Source organism: Alligator mississippiensis, chromosome 4 (assembly GCF_030867095.1).
Source record: "Alligator mississippiensis isolate rAllMis1 chromosome 4, rAllMis1, whole genome shotgun sequence".
NCBI classification, from domain to species: domain Eukaryota; kingdom Metazoa; phylum Chordata; order Crocodylia; family Alligatoridae; genus Alligator; species Alligator mississippiensis.
Window position 1 is genome coordinate 156,209,150 of NC_081827.1, and position 21,149 is coordinate 156,230,298.

Below are 21,149 nucleotides of genomic sequence, written 5' to 3' on the forward strand. Positions count from 1 at the left end.
ATAACAATGATTCCATCTGCGAGGCTTGGGCTGCGGTATTGGGGAGGAAAAGGAGCCGCAGACAGCGCCCCCTAGTGGTGGGGCAGGACAAGGGCAGCCTCCCGCTGATTAAAACTAATTATTCAATTAAGATCAAAGGCATGGCAGGCGAGACAAGGCGGGCAGGTGCCCCAGAGACAGGTGTGTGGGCCACATTGAGGGCGGCCCAGTGAGATGACCTGTCACAGAAGGCCACAAAGATACCGATGCAAGCTGAACCCAGGGAAGACCAAAAGTTGTGTTGGCTGGGAAAGGGAGATACTCTATAAAGAATAAGTCAACAGGTCATCTTCACCACAGAGAAGATGCAAAACTTTGGTTTTCAGCACAGCACCATGCCTCATGGTCTTGCTTGATTCTTCAGTAAGCTTGGGTGACCAGGGAATGTGAGTCTCTAAAAACGCCTTCCTCCTCCAAAATGAAAGGGAACTGCTTGCTACCCTCCATCCCGGGTGAGTGCCTGCCACTGCATCACCTCAGGCTGGGTTATTTGTTACTCAATATGTCTGAAGCTGAATGTGGAAAGGAGGGACAGGTTCCACCTGGTACAGAACATCTAACCTTCCTTTCCCATGATGGAGCAGAGTGTCTGAGTTGTGCCAGTCTTATGTTAGAAAGGCTTTTTTCCAATGAGAAAGTTTCACAGTGTTCCCTGAAGATGATCACTCCTTGCCTGCATCTGCTCTCCATTGTTCTGCAGACTGATCTCTTCAGTGACATGCTACAGCCCCTCCATCAGCACCCAGCAAACCTAGTATGTTGGTCATAATTTTCCAAGCAGTTCATGGCTCATGCTTTACCTGCATCTAAAATCAAAGCTTACTCTGTAATCTACAACAGCTGTGCTCCTGCAGGGAGAAGCAAATCACAAAACCCAAATGAAGCTTGAGGGCTGGGCACAGAATGTCACTGAAGGGATCAGTCTGCAGAACAATGGAGAGCAGATGCAGGCAAGGAGTGATCATCTTCAGAGAACACTGTGAAACTTTCTCATTGGAAAAAAGCCTTTCTAACATAAGACTAGCACAGCTCAGACACTCTGCTCCATCCAGGCCCTTTCTGTCCCCAAACCCACTACCAATCAAGAGAAAAAAAAGCACAGAAATTCATAAAATCAAAAATACTAAAACCAACCCCCACACATCTAACTAGTTCCAGAAACCCTGTGAAATCTACTAGAGACTCCCCTAATGCCTTTGAGTGTACATGGCAGTCAGCCTAGTATTACAGTGAGGGGCACATGCAGTATAAGCCCTTAGAAAATAGATAGGTATAAGCAGACAGACCAAGAATACATAGCAAATATGGCTGCTAGGACTGGATCATTTGATTCATGCAAAAGGCATTGACAGTGGACAGCAGTGACAGACAGACAGCAGGGAGAAGTCTTTACAGTGTCTTAACAGGTACTGTGTTCCGTGTTAGTCTCTAAGACACCCCTAGGTCTTTAATTTGTCTCCTTCACTGCTTGTACCCTCCTACCTCTTCCTTGCAAGTTCTCCAGGAAGCTCAGTCCATCCTGCACTGCTCAGTTTATCCTGGGCAATGCTGTGTTCTTAACCATCTCCCCCATCCCCTGTGGCTGATGGCAGCTCCCCAGAGGCAGCCCCTTGCCTGTGCTGAGGCACAGGTGTGGCCAGGTGCTGTCTGTGGTAACAGCACTATGTAAATAAGAGAAGACATGGACTCTTAAATGCAACCTTCTTTCCATCCCTGCGCTGAACAATAACGAGCAGAGCCTGGAGGAGGCCGGCAGTACAACTCTAACCTTGGTGAGACATGGGACACATGACAGGCTTGTCTAATAGAAATCCATCCCAGAGTGCTGCCCAGAATCTGAACCAAATGTATGGAGAGGAGTGTTAGAATATGGAGTTGGAAGTCCTGGCTCTCCAAGTCCTTTCTAATTCTAGCAGAGGCCCTCTAGTAAAGAGTAAGGAAGCATTAGCAGGGCTGAGCAAAGTTTTGACTCAACACTGTTTTCAATTAAAAATTAAAATTCAGATCAATAGCAACATTTCAGAAATTCACATTGATCTCACCATATTGGTTTGGTTTAAAACCTATGAATAACCTTAAAAAATCCAAACAAACCTAAATGCTGACATATTTTCAGAACCAGAGTTTTGGATTTAATTCTGTTTAAAATGACATTTTTTATTTTGAAATGTGTGCGGGCCGGGAGCAGTCCGAGGCCCTTTTTTCACGCGGTGGGCTATGGCCAGCAGCCCGGACATGCTGGGTCAGGGAAGGCAGGCGGCACGCTAGAATTAGGCACGGACGCTTAATGGTTGTTTTAAGATTATTTACTTACACCGTAGATGGTCGCGGTGTAGGCTGGAAAACTTCCAGGAAAACTTCGCTTAAGTCCTAGTTTAAGGACTCGGACAGAGCTCTGGATTCACTCACATGAAGTTTGCTAGGCTCCATGGAACTTCTGTGCGTAGGGAAGGGTACATCAAGGGATCGTTCGGCGACGGGGAGAGGCGAGAGGCTGATCAGACCCCTGTTGCCTTCTTGATATTCACGCTAGGTCCAATAGGCTCTGCAGCGCTTAGAGATCTTCACGAGACGTGAAGTCTCCTCCTGATGTTCGTGGAGTCCTCCAACTTGGGCGGAAACCACTCAAGCCTCTTATACGGCTAGCAAGCCAATCGCTAGCCACCACGTAGGAATAATTTAGAACTGACCAATAGTGGGGCACAAATTTGAATACAAATGGCGGGAACTCCTTGCAACGTGCATTTCTGTGTTGCAACGAAGAAATGCACCCTGCAAAGAAAGCTACAAGTGGCGGGAAATAATTCAGCAGTGCCAAAGCGCACACAAACAAAAATCACACCCTTGGGTTGTGACAAAATGTACTTATGTTTTATTTACAATCCATGGGGAAAAATCATTTTAAAAACCTGAAAATGCAACAAAACATTGTATTCTGTCCAAAATATTTTTCGTTACTTTCTTAAAAGTTTGGGGGAGCTAGGTCTGAGTGATAATGAACAAGGCAGAGGCCACTTACATTTGTGTTAGCTTTTAAACACATAGCTATGGTAAATGTGTTCTGAGTAATATTGCATCATTCAGAATGCAGCATTACTGCCTGTGCTTTATCCAGTGCCTTGAAGTGGGATGCTTGAGTATGTGACAAATCCCTGTCTGCAAATGAGAGCACTTATGTAAAGCACACAAAGTGACAAGGCAAGGACCTTTGTTGCTCTACTCTGAAGACAACGTTCTGTGGAGCACATGCTAACAGCAAACAGACTGTGCATTTCCTTTAAGGGCCCAGCTAACCCTGGATCTTGGACTAAGGCTCAGTTCCTATTTTTGCTATCCATGCCATGTGAAACCTGAAGTGACTCATTAACAGTGGCATTAGCTTGACAACAACTAGGCAGCTGGTGTACATCACAGTGACCGGTAGTATCCCATGGTTCCCGTATACACCTCTTCTCTTACATCTATTAAACTCTTTGGGACAGGATCTTCTTTTTTCTTCTTGTTTGTACAGCAACTAACATAACAGGATCCTAGCCCATGATTGGATCTCCTGGGCTTTATGACAAGACAAACCAGACAACACAGAACACTAACTAATCCATGCATCCATTTCCTCATCTGCACAAATAGGGATATTATTTACTACAATTAGTGGGTGGACTGTGGCTAGGGACAGACATTATACATACAATGGTTTAAGTGATCAGAAACTGGTTCAAACCTGCAGACTAGCGGTGGCACTGGTGCTGGGAGGGGCAATGGCCTCCTCAAAGCCCCGGTACCACCTGCAGCAGTGTTGACTCCCGCTCATGGCCTCTCGCCAGGAAGAGGTTCACACTGCCTGGACACCAGGGCAGGAGCTGCTGCCCTGCCAGGACCCTGCCCCTTTGCTGCTGCAACAGCGGGGTGGAGGCACAGCCAGAGTCCAGCCAGCAGGGCCCCTTAGATGAGGGGGCAGGGAGGGAAGTTATACACTTCAAGTTACTGCTGGAGCTGGGTATGGCCCCCCAGCACAGCTTCCCTGCAGCTCCTAGCCTAAGCGACTGCAGGTATGTGCCTGCATTTCCTCAGTCCAGATGGAATGTCTGTACACTTGCAAACTGATTCAATCTAGGCAGGTTAGAGTAATCTGCAAAGATTGAATCAATTTAGGCTGAGGCTTTTTGAACATCTGTCCCTAGCCTGTAAGGATAAATTAGTCCTGTTTGTGAGATGTCCCTGGTAAACCAGCCTGTATTCCACCCTGATCCCACAAGGCACCAGGGACCTAAGTTGATGTCTCCTGCATGGAGCAGTCTCCATGGGCATGTATCTGGTGCATTTCACCACCACTCCTGACACCTGGCCCTTCTGTCATTAGAGGAAAACCCTGGCACATTCCTACCTTGAGTGCACTAGGCTTCAGCCCCTCCACCACTACTTCAAGAACCTCCTTGTGAGCCTCTAGCTGCACTTGGAGTTTTCTTGTATGCACCATAAAAGAGTGGCTCCATGAAGTCTCAGGACCTCTTGGTCAGTCTCCTTCTGGCCCTAGCTAAAGTAGCCATCTACCTGACAGGAAGGAGGGTCTGGCCAAGTGGGACCCCCAGTGACTGTAAGGTCATCTTCCTGTTCCTCTTCTGTTTAGGTCTCTGGGCACACTTTCACAGGGCAGGGTCCACTGGCCCCTTGAACCGCTCATGATTAACCTCTGACCTGCATACCCATTTCTGCTTTGGTGTTAGTTGTCCCAAGTATTCAGTAGTTACACACTTAATAGCCCCTTCTAATAACAGTTTCTTTGTGGACCCAGCCCCACAGTCCCCTACATGTAACAAATAGGCCTGTCACTTCTCTGAGCATATCTCCAGACAGAGTTTTACTAGACATGTTTGAGGGGCAGTGGACACTAGCCCGTGTGCTCTGCTTGGTATCCGCCCTTGGAAGACTCATTATGAGCCGTTGACCCACACTCCCATCCCTGTTTTCTTATTTGCTGTCCCCCAGAATATCTTGTGCTCACAGCAGCCTCCCTGATTCCAGGAGACTTATAGTTCACTTGATGGGCCCAGGCCCACCACTCTTTCAACAACAAATAGGCCTGTCTCTGAAGTGTTCAAGTGCTCTAAAGAGAGGAACCTCAGCACCTAAAAATATTCAACAGCAAGTCAAGCACATGTGGATTAGCCTCCACTCTCTCCAGGTCCCAGTCCATACCTCTGTACAGTGAGACAGACTATCTCCCTGCCTCTAATGTCTGCTGTGAGACTGAGCTGACTACTCCTGGTTGTAAGCCCGATTACAAGAGACAGCCAAAGCATCAGCATTGTTAACAAATAAACTTGCAGTATACATTGCTTATGTGTAATGCATCGTGACTATCCCTGGAATGCAAATATATGTAAAGAGGGAAATAATTAATTGCAGCAATCAGTTATAAATGCCCTTCTAGGGTCCCCAGAGATTATGTGGCTAGAAGCTTCATTTTTAAATGGCTGGACATCTCATAGCAGATCTTCTAAAATAAAAAAACTCCTGTCCTTTTTCTGTGCACTTGGTAACCACCAGTATCCCCAGCCCTGGGGTCACTGTTGGATCATTCACCAGGTTGAAGGCTCTCAAATTCACCACCTCAAACCAGGGCATAAAACTGGAGAATGAAGGGGAGATAAGAAAGATTTGGGGATGCTGTTCAAGTTAAACAGCTCCTTCACACTGAAAGAGGAGGGCAATTTTTATGCAGTTTCCAGCTCAGCAAGTCCTGCTATTTTCTCCTCCACACAGAACAACCTTGATCTTTCCCTCTTGAATGAGCTGTATTATATCACTTTTCAACAGCAAAGGGCCTACTGGAGAATCCAGGAACAGGATCTAGGTAGTTTAATGCAGCAGCAGGAACAGGGATTAAACCTGCAGACCTTGAACTGATATTGCCTCAACTAAAAGCCCCATCTCTAATAGCCCAAACTTATTAGCCTTGAAGTGCCCCAGCAACCCATGCAGCAGAACAGAGTGCTTCACCAAGTAGGCATATTTTACACACATTTTCTTTCCTGGAAGTTCCAAAGGATAAATTGTACGAACTTCTGGTGTACAGATATATTTGAAGCCATGGCTTCTGGCATGTTTATTTCGGATCTTAAAAGAGTCTTCCTACCTGAGTCACCCTGGGTATGTGCTTTCATAGATTTCAGAGATTTTTCATAGATTTTCATATATTTTTAGGGTTGGAAGAGACCTCAGTAGATCATCAAGTACAACCCTCTGCCCTGGGCAGAAAAGAGTGCTGGGGTCAGATGGCCCCAGACAGGTGTTTGTCCAGTCTCTTCTTAAAGACCTCCAAAGTAGGGGAGAGCACCACCTCACTTAGAAGCTTATTCTAGATTCTGGTAACCCATAAAGAAGTTCTTCCTAATGTCTAGTCTAAATCTGCCCTCTGTCAGTTTGTGGCTGTTGTTCCTAGTTACTCCAAGGGGTGCCCTGGCAAACAAAGTATCTCCTATTCTTTGCTGTCCCCTCCCCCACCCCAACACACACACACACAAACTGGAAGACAGCCACTAGATCACCTCTCAGACTTCTCTTATAGAAGCTGAAGAGATCCAGGTCCCTCAATCTCTCCCTGCAGAACCTTACCTGCAGGCCCCCAACCATACAAGTAGCACTCCTCTGTACCCTCTCAAGGTTATCCACATCCCTCTTGAAGTGTGGTGCCCAAAACTGGACACAGTACTCCAGCTGCAGCCTTACCCATGCTGCATATAGGGGAAATATCACCTCCTTAGACCTGTTCGTGATGCACCTGTTAATGCATGATAAAGTGCGATTAGCTCTATTGGTCACTTCATCACATTGTTGACTCATGTTCATCTTGGAGTCAACTATGACTCTGAGATTCCTCTCTGCTGCTGTGATGTTTAGAAAGTTGTCTCCCAGTCTATAAGTGTGTTGGTGATTCCTCCTCCCCAGGTGCAGTACCTTGCACTGATCCTTGTTAAACTGCATCCTGTTTTGTTTTCCCCACTTTCCCAGCCTGTCCAAATCTGCCTGAATTCATTCTCTACCCTCCAGTGTGTTTACTTTGCTCCATAATTTGGTGTCACCTGCAAACTTGGACAATGTGCTCTCCACGCCCTCATCCAAGTCACTGATGAAGATATTGAACAGCGTTGGTTCAAGGACCGAGGCTTGTGGGACCCCAATGCCCACATCTTTCCAGGTTGATACAGACCTGTCCGCCACCACTCTCTGGGTGCATCCCATTAGCCAATTCACCACCCACTTGACCGTGTAATTATCTAAGTTACAGCCGCTTCATTTTTTTATGGGAATGGGATGTGTGACACCTTATTGAAAGCTTTTTAAAAATCCAAGTATAGGACATCCACCTCGACTCCTGTGTCATATAGTTTGTGGCCTGATCATAAAAAGAAACAAGGTTTGTCAGGCAGGATCTACCTGCTATGAATCCATGCTGGTTCCCCTTCAGCATTATTTTTCCTGCTGAACTCCCACAAATGTAATCCTTAATAATTTTTTCAAAGATTTTCCCAAGGCTAAAGGTGAGGCTAACCAGTCTATATTACCCAGATCCTCCTTCCTCCCCTTTTAGAAAGTAAGAACCACACTGGGCCTTTTCCAGTGCTCTGGAACTTGTCCTGAGTGCTCAGTCTTGCAAGTGGTTCTGCTATGACACTGGCTAATTCTTTCAGCACCCTTGGGTGAAGATCATCTGGGCGTGCTGACTTGAACACATCAAGCCCCTCCAAGTGTCCCTTCACTAGGTCAGTGCTAATTGTTGGTGGGCCAGTGTCTTTGCTGTGCCTGTCTATGGTCAAATCTAGAGATACGTCTTTGTCCGTGCTCAGGAATACTGATGTAAAAAGCTCATTGAAGAGCTCAGCTTTGTCCCTCCTATCTGTCACTAATTGTCCCAGCCAGTCCTGTGGGGGTCCTATGTTACCATGCACCTTCTTTTTGCTCCCTATATACCTGAAAAAGGACTTTTTGTTGTCTTTAATTTGTGTTGCCAGCCTGAGTTTCATTGCTGCCTTAGCCTTTCTAACTGACTCCCTGCAAGCGTGAGCCAAGTAGGTACATTCCTCCTTGGTGGCAACCCCCTGCTTCCACAGTCTGTATGCCTCCCTTTTCAACCCTAGACTTTCCTGGATTTCCCTATTCAGCAAAGAGGTTTTCATGGCTCCTTTGCCTCCCTTTATGTGCAATGGGATTGTCCCCTTATGTGCCTGAAGGTTCATTCCCTTGAGGAATGACCACCCTTCCTGGACTCCCATCTCTCCTAGGCTCTTGTGCTTCAGCGCCTCACTTACTAACCTCCTGAGCTCATTGAAGTTACCCTTTCTGAAGACTAGCACTTCTGCCCTACTGGTTATCTTTCCCACCTTTCAGCGGATAGTGAATTCTAACAATTGGTTGTCACTAACCCCTAGATTATGCTTTATCTGCAGATCCTCCACCAGGTCATCCCCTGTAGCAAACACTAAATCCAGAAAGGTATTTCCCCTAGTGCGACCTGCATTAAGTAAAGGAACTGTATGCAGGTTAGATACCTATGTGTACAGTTGGATCTAGCTGACTGCTTCTCTCAGCAGATGCCTGGATAGTTAAAATCACCCATGACTACCGTATCCCTTGAGTGATCTGCCTCAGAGCTGTCTTGAGAATTCCAGGTCTAGCTCATCCTCCTGGTACAGTGGTCTGTAATAAACTCCTACTACCAAGTCCCTTTCACCCTGACCCTCTTGTATACCCACAGTGCCTCAATTTGCCCTTCTGATCCCATCTTGATCACTGAAGATGTGTATTGTTCCTTAACACATAGAGCAATGCTCCCCACCCCCACCTTTTTCCACTCTATCATGTCTATACAGCTTATAGCCCTCAATGCCTACTGTCCAATTGTGGGTAGGATCCCACCAGTTTTCAGTTAAACAAGCCAGGTCAAAGTCTTTGTTTGCAAGCAGGAGTGTGAGTTCCTCCTGCTTGCTCCCCATGCTCCTAGCATTAGTACAGAGACACTTAAGCCCCCCAGTGGGTGCCCTTGATATACCCCAGTCCTGATGTTTATTGGGCCACACAGTAGTTAAGGGGACCTTTCCATGCATGGCTTGTGATTCATTGTTCCTAGGTTTTCTCTGTCTTCTGCAACCCCATCCCCCAACTAACCTAATTTAAAGCTCTGTGTAGGAGATCAGTCAACCTGTAAGAGAACAGACTCTTACCTTTTGAAAAGAGGTGGAGACCATCACAACCCAGCATGTCTCTGTCATGGAAGTGTGGATCATGGTCGAAGAAGCCAAAACCTGCACAATGGCACCAGCTCCAGAGCTGCAGGTTGGCTTTTTTAATACAGCTTTCTCAATGCTGACCGTGACCGCTGACCGGAAGGATCGATGAGAAGACCACCTGCACCTCCGAACTCCTAAGCCTGGCCCCCAGAGCCTTGTAGTCACTGATGATCTGGCTCGGACTACTCCTGGCCGTATCATTTGTTCCCACATGGACAAGGACCATGGGATAGTAGTCGGAGGTCTGGATGAGGTCAGGAATCCTTACAGTGACATGCCAGATCTGGGCACCAGGCAAGAAGCATACCTCCTGGACCACGGGCTCCAGGTGACAGATGACTCCCTCTGTTCCTCTCAGCATGGAGGTGCCCACCACGATGACTCTGCATCTCTTCTTCCAGCTGTCCAGTTGTCCCTCAATCTGCATGGTGGTGATTGTGGATGTTGCTTCCTCTGCTGCACCCTCCTCCAGTGATGCCATGGCCTGATACCTGTTCCCAATTGCACTAGGCAAGTTGCAAGTGTGGCAAGTGTGATGTCTGGCTCTGGAGGTAGCCATCTTCCATATGTCTGCATTGGGTCCCTCCTGCATTGTCTTTCCACAGGCTGTGCCGGCCTGAAGAGAATTAAAGTGCCCATCAATCTCATTTCTGCAGCCCTGATCCCCTGCAGCGTGCTTACCTCTGCCTGAAGTTCCCTCATCTTCCTCTCCAGGGCCTCAAGCTAGGCACTCATGGGACGGGTGAGGGGACTCCTGTTCCCTTCCCCATCCCCAGGCCGCAGGTACCTCACTAGGCAAGCCTCACAGACAGGGGGCCTGGGTGCTCTCGGCTCTCCCAAGGGTTCCGCGTGGGTGGAGGCCTCAGAGGACCCCAGGTGCGGGGCATAGCAGGGGAAGGATTCCTGGCTGTGTGCCATGTCCTTGCCACCATTGAAAGACTCCTCTGCTTTCCACTCACCCAGAGTCTCTGTCCGTGGCCACTGACACCTAGAGTTGCTGGCCCCTGCTGTGTGCCCTCCTGTGCAAACTCCCATGCAACCTCCAATGCGCCCAAGAAGAGCACCTCCTGTTTGTGCAGACTGTTTGCGTGGCTCTCTCCCAGCTCAGCTATATGGGGAGCGGAGGGTGGAAAAACCCTTCCCGATCCCCTACTGGTGGCCCCTCTCTCTTGCCCCTCCCCTTCACTCACCCCACTTACCTTTCCTTTTCATTATCTTCCCACCTGCTGGAGACTTGCCGCTTTGGCGTGCTGGTTCGGCAGTGTGCTAGGCGGAAGCCGAGGGCACATGCGCACTGCTGCACACGTGTGCCCGCTTCGGCATCCAGCCCTGACTTTGGAACAAACATCCTCCTCTGAAACACTTTACTATCTTCTCTGCTCCTGTTATTTCAACATTTCCAAGCAAAGGATACTGGAATCCTTTCTGTGATGCATCCAACTCCTCAGCTCCTGGTGTATTGAAAAAAACTGTTGTCTAGCAGCCTCAGAATAGAAGCCAAGACCCAAACCAGTACAGAGGTAACTCCAGTCCTCCATGTTGTGCTGCTCCCCAAAATTTGCTCCCCACGGGTCATCTGAGACTCCCAGAAAGTGAGCTGTTTAGGAGAGGCATGCTGAGGCAGCAGGGGACTTGCATCATGGTCCATCAAACTGGTCAATACAATACATTTCATTCAAATCCTCCCTGTTCTCTGCCCTCCTACTGAATGAGAGAGAACTGCCTGTCTGCAACTCCTAGCATTTTTATTAAATTACACCTTTATAATCTGCTTGTCTGAATTAACTTCACTTTGTAGGGGAAGTGTCCTTTTCCCAGTGACCATTCTCTCTTCCTCCTGTTTGCATGTTGAGAGTTCTCTGCAAAGAGAAGGACTATAAAGTGACTCCTATTTTAAAAAGATCAAAGCTAGTGAAATGCTGTATCGCTTAGCAGGTGCCTTGTTTAGGGCACTGGGTGGGTTGTTTGTTTCTTTAATACATTGGAAGACCTGCTTTGCCTTTAAGAGACCTTGCTTTGCTGAAGATGTTGGCCATGAACATAAATAAGTTTACCTGGGCTTCTTTCCCTCATCTGTAAAATAGAAATAACAATTTTGCCCAGTTACAGGCATTAACACATTAAAGATAGTCAGCTCCACAACAGTAGTGATAATGACTTTATCACAACATCCTGGGACATCTACTAAAAATGAGAGGTTAACACGTTTGAGACTCAAAAATACGGATTTGCATCCATTTTTTGCATTGTGTGCGTGACCCCTGAAACTGGAAATATGGGATTCTGGCAGGTGTCTAGATTTTCTGATGTTGCAATTTAATACAATAATGATTAAAGCAACTAATGGTTGATCTCAGACACTGGAAGACAAGTAGCTGAGTTCAATGTTTCAGCACTCTTTCAATTTGCAGGTACAAAATGTATTGTTTGGTTGGTTTTGCTGCCAAGTGACCAACTAGAATGCTGAACTGTAGTGGGTCAATGTAAAATTAAGGGGAAGAAGCAACTTTAGGATTAAGCTTGGTAAGCTTCTAAATGGGATAACTGGATATGGTTGTGCTGTGATAGATTTCCAGTCCCATGAAAAGCCCCTATGGTGTGTTTTTTTAGTGTGGCTTTGGCTTTTTCTTTTGGTGCCATAACTTGAGAACTCTTTATTCAATTAATTTTCAATTCAGGAGAAAAATATCAAGCTTTGGTTCAGATTTATCAATTTTGAGGCCTGACTTCTTTCAGTTGGTGGATTGTAAAGGCAGGGCTAGCAGAAGACTTGTAACAGAAGCTTTAAATACAGACCTCTTCATAGAATAGCTATCATAATACCATTTATAGCTCTTCATCCACAGAACACCTTGTCAAACCTGCTGACTCCCTGCTGCCTTCTCCCTTATTCTCTTGATAGAGGAGATAAACAGTTCTAATTTACAGATGTGATGACCAAGGCAGATAAATCTCTTCTGAGCTGGAAGTACAAATTTCTGTGAAAAGTAGCAGTGTAAACACAGTGGGAGCTCCATCTTTATTGTCTCTTAGTGACTCCAGAGCAAAAGTGCTCTGCTGATAAGCCAGCCCAGAGTACTCATCCTCTACTCTGGGAGTTGAAGTAGGCTCACTGTTTCCCAGACACTCTCCCTAGCATTAAGGGTTCTGGCCAAAGTGGCCCTACAGGACACTGGGTACATTCAAAGGGCTTGCATAGATGTAATAGACTGAATTTCAGTACATGGCTCTGCAGAAATAGATTCTGGCTTCCTCACCCTTAGCCATTCTATGCAGAAGGAAGAAGCACAAATAAACAGGTCACTAGCTCTGACTCTGAGGCACAGAGGGATACATACAATGCCGTGAGCTTTGCCTTTTGGGTTACATAAGGATCACTCTAACAGCTCCAAATAGCAGACCTTCCTGGAACACTGCTGAGACCCAGAAGTGTCAAAACCATGTGCAGTTACAAAAAAAAAACATTAAAGACAACAAACTTCTAGTTAAAATTCCCCCCTCTCTTACAGGTCAGGTTGTGTGAGAGCTTTCTGAGCAAAGCTTTTTCTCTTTATTTCACTCTTCCCTAATACCAGAGTCTGCTTTAGTCCATGTAAAGGAATTTGAGATTAGCCATGACAAATGAATTGATTTCCTTGTCTTGGGGACTGTTTTATTTTTCCTCTGCCACATCTGACAAGTCACATTTTACTATAAATCCCCTCAATTAGGCCTTTAGAACAGTTCTACAGTCATTTCTCTGATATATGAGGAAGGAATTATCCTAATGTCCCTGGCAACCAATTTCTTGACTAAAAATAGTGTATGTTAGATTAGCTTTCTCCTGCTTCTTCCTTATTTTCGCCTGGCACCTGATAAGAGTATTGTCAATAAGCTTCCCCTTCCCTAGTAATCACTGGGCAGGTTGGGCTACTAAGGGTTAACCCTTAAGACCTGTAAAGCATGATAAAAATGCTTGCACCCAGCCACAGGCCCTCATTTGAATGAATAGAAAATAAGCAGTCAAGGTGATGATGCTGTAATGCAGTGGCTTTGTGTGTAGGAGTAAATAGGTGATGCTCCTTGCCTCTTTGAGCCCTAAGAAATAGTAAGGGACCTGCTAATGCCAATAGCTAAGAAAGTGCCTTCAACTCAGACCGAAACAGCTCATCTCTTTAGCAGCCAAAGACCTGGTTTCTAGCCTCAGCCCCACCAGAAATGTGTACAGTGTGCATACCTATATGAGCTGTAAAATAGGCTGCTGTACATTAAATATCACTTTAAAAAGCATGTGCTTTCACTACTGTGCATTAGGGCAGCCTAATGTGTATTTATTTAGTACCTCACATTGGAGTCACTAACTTTAATGCACTGTAGGAAAAGCACATTATAATGCACATGTAGACACACTCAGTGTGCGCTAGAATCATGAAGGGCTTGGTTAGATGTTAGTCATTTCCAGTCTTTAGCTAGGTGCCCAGGTTCCCTTGGACAGTGAGGGAAGCTAAGGGTGTGATTTGCAGCAAGAAGAGCAGGGAGCGACTGAAACCAGCTGGGAGAAAGCCATGGAGAGGATTTGAGTGCCCACCTACTTTTGTGACTAGAATTCCTCTCCTTCCTTTGCATGCAGAGAAGGGCATCTGTCCTTTCAGGGCACAGGCAAAGGATAAGCAGCTGCTGGTGCCCTTTTATCCATTACCCATTTGATAATGTCTCAAAATTTTCCTTTGTATCATTCCTTTTAATGGAAGTGCCAATATAATATGCTCTTCAGGAACCCAAATAAATAACTTGCATGATGCCAATGAGCCCAAAATATATACAGGAATTACTTTGCTTGTTCCTGAAATGCAACAAACTCTGGAGTGGAACAGAGGTGTTTTATCTGTGCTCAAAAAAACTGAAAGATTTACTCAGAGAGGTGTAGAAAAATTCTGCATCTGGTTGAAAATGCAGACACACAGTCCAGGTAGGTGGCATGTCATTACCCACTTTGGAATCTGACTAGGAAATCATCTTGTCCTGGATATGGGGCCATAGGATCACATGTTTGGTTTCTTTGGGGTTTCAAATAACATCTGTCAAAGCAACTCTTAGCACCTATTTGCTTTCTTGACAGAATGTGAAGACTTCAGGCCTGATTCTCAGGAAATCATCCACCGAAGTCCATGAAACTAGGGTGAGGAGAGTCGAGTTCTATCTACAAGTTTTCCCCAGGCTGCTGCATCTGTGTCTCCCCTACCACCCTATCAACTGTCCCTTTTCTACTAAAATCCTACTGGAAAGTTAGGTAAGAATAGTACCCTTAGACCTAGAGGTAGACAAAGGGGCATGCTGCCTAAAGAGCCTCTAGAGTGCTTAGATTAGCACACACCCCACTGATTTACCTGGCTCTCCCGAAGGGAGGGGAGGGCGAGCTGCCAGCAGGCAGAGCGGTCCCTGTGCTGTGTGTGCATTGGGGAGAGGGCTGGTGCTTCCCTCCACAGCAGGGGTGGCTCCCCGGCTTCCCACCCCCACCAGGTGGCAGTCCCGGGGGGCACCGCAGCCAGGGAGGAAAGCACCAGGCCCCTGCAGCTCAGCCAGGCAGGCGGGCTCCAGGAGTGGGGAAAAAATAAGATCAGGCTCACCGGGCTGCTGCCAGGCTGCCTGCAGGGCTTCCTACAGAGCTGTGGAACTGCATGGAGCCCAGTGCTTTGCTCCATGGTTGTAGGGGCAGCAAACTAAAACTCCTTCGAGGAGTTTTAGTTTGCTGCGCCCCAAGTCATTTAAGGCATATTACACCACCAAATTTCCTACAGCAGCTAGAATTCACGTTCAATACACTGCCGAGGCATGCAAACACCGACACCATTAAAGCGATGCAAAAGCATTTAGCCGGCTTTAAAGTGTTATGCACACACGGCTCCTCCCAGCCCTGGGACTCCTCCTGAACCTCCTCCCAGCTCCTCAGCAGCCCTAGTAGAACAAGAAGCATAGACAGCCACCAGAAGCATAGACAATCCCCAACATTAAGCGTTAAGTTCCTCTCCCTCTAAAAATACCTCTGCTTGAGAGTAGGGAGGAGGAATTGGGACCTCAGGAACCTAGCGCAAAGTTGCAAGAAGTGCAGTCATTTCCTGAGAATTACTAGCCAGGAGAAGAGAATCCAATATCTCCTGGCCCTGAGTGGAGGAGGGGGAAGTTTGGTCCAGCAGGAAGAGTAAAAAGGCAGGCTTGCCAAGTGATCCAGGACTTTGAGAACTGGTGTTCAGCTCTTTGCTGCATGACCTTGGCTCTGGCACCTAGGCTAAGATCCTGCAAAGGAAACAAGGTGCCTAGGTCCTGCTCCACGAGGGAGTTTGGCTTAGTTTCCTTGAGGATCTCAATTTAGTCTCACTGGCCCTCTAGCTATTGCCATGGCAGGACTTCCCGGCCCATGGGGGTGGGAGGCTAATTATGTCATTGGGGAAAGAGGAGTCAAACAGACATCTTGCGCTGTAAGGGGTCCTGGCTCCATACCACGTGCTTTCTGAGATAGCAACTTCCCTTCCCTGTGTTCTGCTCTCCCTTAAGCAAAACCAAGCTGATAATCCTGATGAAAGCTCTTGGGGAGAGCAGTGGTTGAGCCTATCATCAGCAAAGGGCTTAGCAAGCCTCAGGGAATGGGCTGGTACACAGCTGAGCATCGCTCGGGGGTCCCATACAAATCTACGGAGGCACTCACCTGGGCTGAAATGCCTGGAAAGCCATGCGTTAGAGCCTCAGCCTTCGTGTTTGAAAGAGACGAGTTGCTATGGAAATCTAACTGGGGCTGGACAATCAGATTTTAAAAGACGTTGGCAGGACATCATTTTTCCTCAGTTGAAGAGGCAGGAAAAGGGTCAGGGCCTGTGGGCAAGCGTCAGACTATCGGCATGAATAAATCAAAGAGCACTGACCTTCTGTTTACCTGTCAAGAGTCCTTTGCACCCCTGTGTTGTTCCAGATCACAAGGATTGGCAGGAGCAGGATTGGAAAGGATTAGGATCCATCCTGCCCATGCTACATGCTGCCACACAAGACTTTTATCAGAAACAATGCGTTGCATCAAAGACAAAACCCATAGCATCAGGTAGTTGTTGCAACAGGGTGTAGGGGGAGGACTCCCCAGTTTTTGGAGTATAAGGGATTGACTTCAGTTCAATTACACCCACAGTGGAAGTGCTCAGAAGGGAGGTCCGAGTGGTCACTTGCAGTTAGGTGCAGGGCAGGCTGTCCCCCTGCTCAAAGCAACATGACTGAACTAAACCTCCAGGAAGGTTTCCCATTCACTCCTGTGCAGTTTCTGGCACACTTACTCACCTTGACTTCTCATTACTAATTTAAAAAAAAAAAATCTTGCTGACTGGTTGGTTTTCCTCCTGCTGAATCATCCCAGCAGGTACATTTAAAACTGCCTTCCCTGGGGCTGGCTCCTTCAAGCCCAAAGCAATGCTTGTACAAAGTCTGTGTAGTGCCTGCAGGTGTCTGCCCTCTAGCCCTGCACTAGCACAGTGGTGGCAGCATTACTGCAGAAAATCTTAGAGGGCTTTCCTCACCAGGCAGGACAGCCCCAGATCCTAGTAGAGGAGATGCTGCCAGAAGAAAAATGCTACCGTCTAAGGGCCCAAACCTAGCTGTACCACGGCAGGCAGCATCGCCACCCAAGGGGTGCCACAGAGAGCTGGATGGTACCAGGGCAAGGCAGCAATATCTTGGCATAGCAAGGGGCAGCATTAGTACCCACTGCTTGAAGATAATGGAGTCGGGTCTCCCCTCTACCCATTTCTACCGGAAATTACTCAGTCCAAAAGTGCTGGGCAGATGCCTCCATCAGCTTTGTTTCAGAATCAATTTGGGAAATTATAGCAGGCCCAGGAACAGCAGGATTCAGGCGCAGAGACGGCTGGGCACTGACTTCATTCTGTGGGCAAGTGACAGGAGGCACACAGCCAGCACCCCCTGGGCCAGGTGCCCTCTCTGTGCCATGCTGCAGGCACACTTCCCAAGGCCTGCTGGAGAGGCGAGAGGGGCCCAATGGTTTTATAGATTTCATACATTCGAGCTGGAAGGGACCCTGGAGGATCATCGAGTCCAGACCCCTGCCCAAGGGGCAGGAAGTCAGCTAGGGCCAAAGGATCCCAGCAAGATAAGCATGCAAACGTTTCTTAAAAGAGTCCAGGGGAGGTGCTCGCACCACCTCCCGAGGGAGTCTGTTCCAGGCCCCGGGGGCTTGGACCATAAAGAAGTTTTTCCTTATGTCCAGTGTAAAACGGTCTTGGAGGAGTTCACAACCATTACAGCAGGACAGGAGAAAGCCAGGACTCTTGGCTGCGCTGCCCCAATGTATCCCCCCTCCCACTGCCGCAGCTCTTCAGAACGGGAAGGGGCAGCACCTGCCGGGGAGCGGATGTCCACGGCGGGGCTGGACCTCATCCTTGGAGCTCAGAGGGATGTAAAGGGCCTTGGGGACAGGTGATGCCCAGGCCCACCAAGAGGCTGGCAGGTGACCCCCTAGGTGCCTGGGGGCTTGCAACAGGCCTATATAATTCATCAGGGGAGGGCAGCAGGGAATAGGAGACCCGGATGGCCACAAAACCCACGGAGAGCAGCTTTAGCTTGGACATCAGGAAGAACTTCTTCACGGGCAGGGCAGGGTGGCCAGAGTCTGGGATGTGCTCCCAAGGGAGGTGGTGCTCGCCCCGACCTCTTCAAGAGGAGACTGGACAGGCACCTGGCCGGGTCCCGCCCGGGGCAGGGGGGCCGACTCCATGACCTACCAAGGACCCGAACATCTCTGACTGAGAGGGCAGGAGGCTGCGGGGCGGGCTTGCTCCAGGCCAGGGCAGGCAGGAGTCCTGCCGGCTGCCCTGAGGAGGGGCGGGCCGGTCTCGGGCGCTGCCCCAGCGGCTCCCGCCCCCTGCCCGGCCGGCGGCGGGGGCTCGGGGCGCGGGCCGGGGCCGGCGCGGGGCTCGGGGGAGGAGCGGCGCGGGGAGCTGCGCGGCGGCGGCGGCGGCGGGCGGATAAAAGCAGGCGGGGGCCGCGCCGCACCGCTCGTCAGCCCGACCCCTACCTCCGGGAGCGTGGCACGAGAAGCCGCAGGATGGTGCCCTGCACCCGGCCCGGCCTCTTCCTTCTCCTCCTCCTCCTCCAGGTAAGCTGCTCCCCGCGCTGACTTTCTTTCAGGAAGGAGCAAGCCCAGGCCGGGGCAGCCGGTGCGCTCGGCTCCCGGGATGCGCGCCGCCGTGGCCGGGGGCAAGGTCCGGGCGGCTTCTTGCCCTCCCCCGGCCGCCAGAGGAGACGGGCAGCGGGGGCGAGGCCGTCCCAGCTCTCCTGCCCCTGCCCCGCTCCTGTCCTCTCGCCCGGGCAGCCAGGAGAGCGGGCTGGGGGAGTCCTGGCTGCAATGAATGGGCGAGCAAGAGCTCGCAGCACATGACAGTTGGAAGAGACACCTCGTTCAACCCCTTGCCGCAAGCAGGACCGGCCCCAGCTAGATCATCCCACCCAAGTCCAAGTTCAGGTCTTACAAATCTCCGAGACTTGAGCGATTCCCCCCGTGTCTCTGCTCCAGTGCTTTGCTACCTACCCTCCTTGCCAGTCCCGTTGCTACATTCAAAGGCTTTCCGAGGAAAATGCCCTTTGGTTTCAAGTGCTTTGACTGCAACTTGAATCTTCCAGTTCTGTCAGCTGCAAATATCTGCGCTGGTTGGGCAAGGATTGTTTCCCCCCCTCCTGAAAAGTTTAGGGTTTCTGTTGAGAAAATGCACAGAGCCAAGGATTTTGGGGGAGTTGCCAAATACAGGGTCTTACTCAAATGCTGAACACTTTTTTTTTTTTTTTTTTTAAACGAAGGCAGAGATGGGCTTGAAAAATGTTGGCTCTTTGTTTTTAAAAAAATGAGTTGCCAAAGACATGTCAGTTCTGGAAGACTGAAGTGGTACTATCTGCATAGTTAAAATGACAGAAAATGCAGAGGTTCAAGCTCCCTTAGCACCTTTACTACCTTGTGTTTTGCATCTTGCGGGGATGTCTGAGGCTATCCATTTTACAACATGAACAAGAAGCAGCATTTAGCTGCATGTTTTTAACAGAAAAACACGGTAAAAAGCCCTACGTAAGGGCCAGTATTTGCCAGTAAGTGTTAACATTCGTATAACATCGCTTTTGGACGCTTCTTGACTTTGTTTCATTTGTCTTATCTGTTCATTTGTCTTATCTGTGTGGCTGAAATACTGCATTCATGGAGTTTTTCAAAATTAAATTCTATGGTGGTGGTTCTGCTTTCTGTTAATAAAATGATGGAGATTGCTGCTTGTGCATAGGGTATGCATGTCCATAATCTTGTATTTGGACCTTTTGTCTCCATTAAATAGGTGTATCCTTTCCCCATCCCTTCTTCCAAATACTAATTAATTTTGGCCAGAAGCCAGTCCTGCAGAATTTTATCCTGAGCATTTTGTTAAACTGAGATCAGTTAAAAATGGGCATATTAGGTACCAATATTTCTAGTACTGTCTGTGAAAATAGAGATGAGAGGAAACCAAGCTCACTGAGAAAATGATATATCAAGGCACCTCCATATCTAGGGTCTTGGTGGTTATCTGAACTGTACTGCACTTCAGATAACTTCCAATGGGCCACCCTAGACACTAGTTTTCTCTGCCCATTCGAGTGTGCACCTTCCATAGTTGCTATTGGGGATGGCCTCTCTGTGCAGAAAGACCAGGAGCTTGCTACCCTTGCCTAGTGTCTAGGTAGAGTTAACAGTTCTCTATGGTCTTCATGGCAAACCAGGCACATACGGCTGCTTGTGCTGCTCAAGTCTTTGCCAGGTTTGGGAAAAAAATATGTGACCCTCTTGCTCTGCAGCTGGGAGTAGTCTAGAACCACTTCTGATGGGGTCTCCTCAAGAGATACATGCCTGGTGCCACCTCCGTGGACTGAGTTTGAGTTCATCCAGACAAAAAAATACAACTGATACCGAATGACTGTATGACCAGTCTCACCTGCACTAACTAGCCCCACACCAGAAAACATAAAGGAAAGGTAAACACAGGAACAACTTGTAGATTAATTTAACAATTATTTGCTTTTAATTAAAACCTTGCTAGAAGTGCAGATGTTCCTGAGGCTCCATGAAAGCCACTGGGTACTTTCCTAGTACTCCCAGTCTTGCTTGGAAGTCACTCCATTACCATAGGCATAGGTGGCATTGAAGAAAACACAAAGAATGTGTCTGTGTTGTGGTAGGCATCCAGGTTGTAGCCATATTGTTCTAGAGGAAAAGGCAATCAGAACTCGTAGTAGAGATTTATATCTTTTATCACACAAACAAGATTTTTGCAAAAAAAAATTCTTTAATTGCAAGCTTTCGGGCACAAACACCATTCATCAGGCATTGGAGAAAAAACTGTAAAAGTTCTCTTGGGTAGAAATTAAAGTTCATATTTCATAGAGGACTCCATAGATGGAAAACTCCTCTGGGCAGTCAGTTCATAGCTGGTATGAAGCCTCTCGCCTCCTGTGAGGATCTGCAATGATGCAAATTACCTTGAAACAAAGGCTCAGGTTTCAGGTGGTCACAGTGGCTTCCTGCTTGGGAAAAGATGAAGATTTCATTTTTTATTTTTTTTTAATTGGCTAAAATTTGATATCTGTGTGTCGTATCCAGGTTGTAGCCATATTGGTCTAGAGGAAAAGGCAATCAGGACTCGTAGTAGAGATTATATGTTTTATAGATGAAATCTATATTTTTATATAATAGAGATGATATATAATATAGATTTTATCTATAAAACATCATCTGTACTGTAAGTCTTGATTGTCTATATTGTGGTTGCATCAACA

At 47.8% G+C, this 21,149-nt stretch overlaps 1 protein-coding gene across 1 annotated transcript in view; it reads left to right on the plus strand.

Annotated features, from left to right (window-relative positions):
- The first annotated feature begins 18,327 nt into the window (after positions 1 to 18,327).
- CRHR1 (corticotropin releasing hormone receptor 1) overlaps positions 18,328 to 21,149 on the plus strand; it is a 131,648-nt gene continuing 128,826 nt past the window's right edge. Inside the window, exon 1 of the mRNA XM_019500696.2 lies at positions 18,328 to 18,456. Within this exon, the coding sequence (XP_019356241.1) occupies positions 18,406 to 18,456 (51 nt within the window). The 5' untranslated portion in view covers positions 18,328 to 18,405. The remainder of the gene's footprint in view (positions 18,457 to 21,149) is intronic.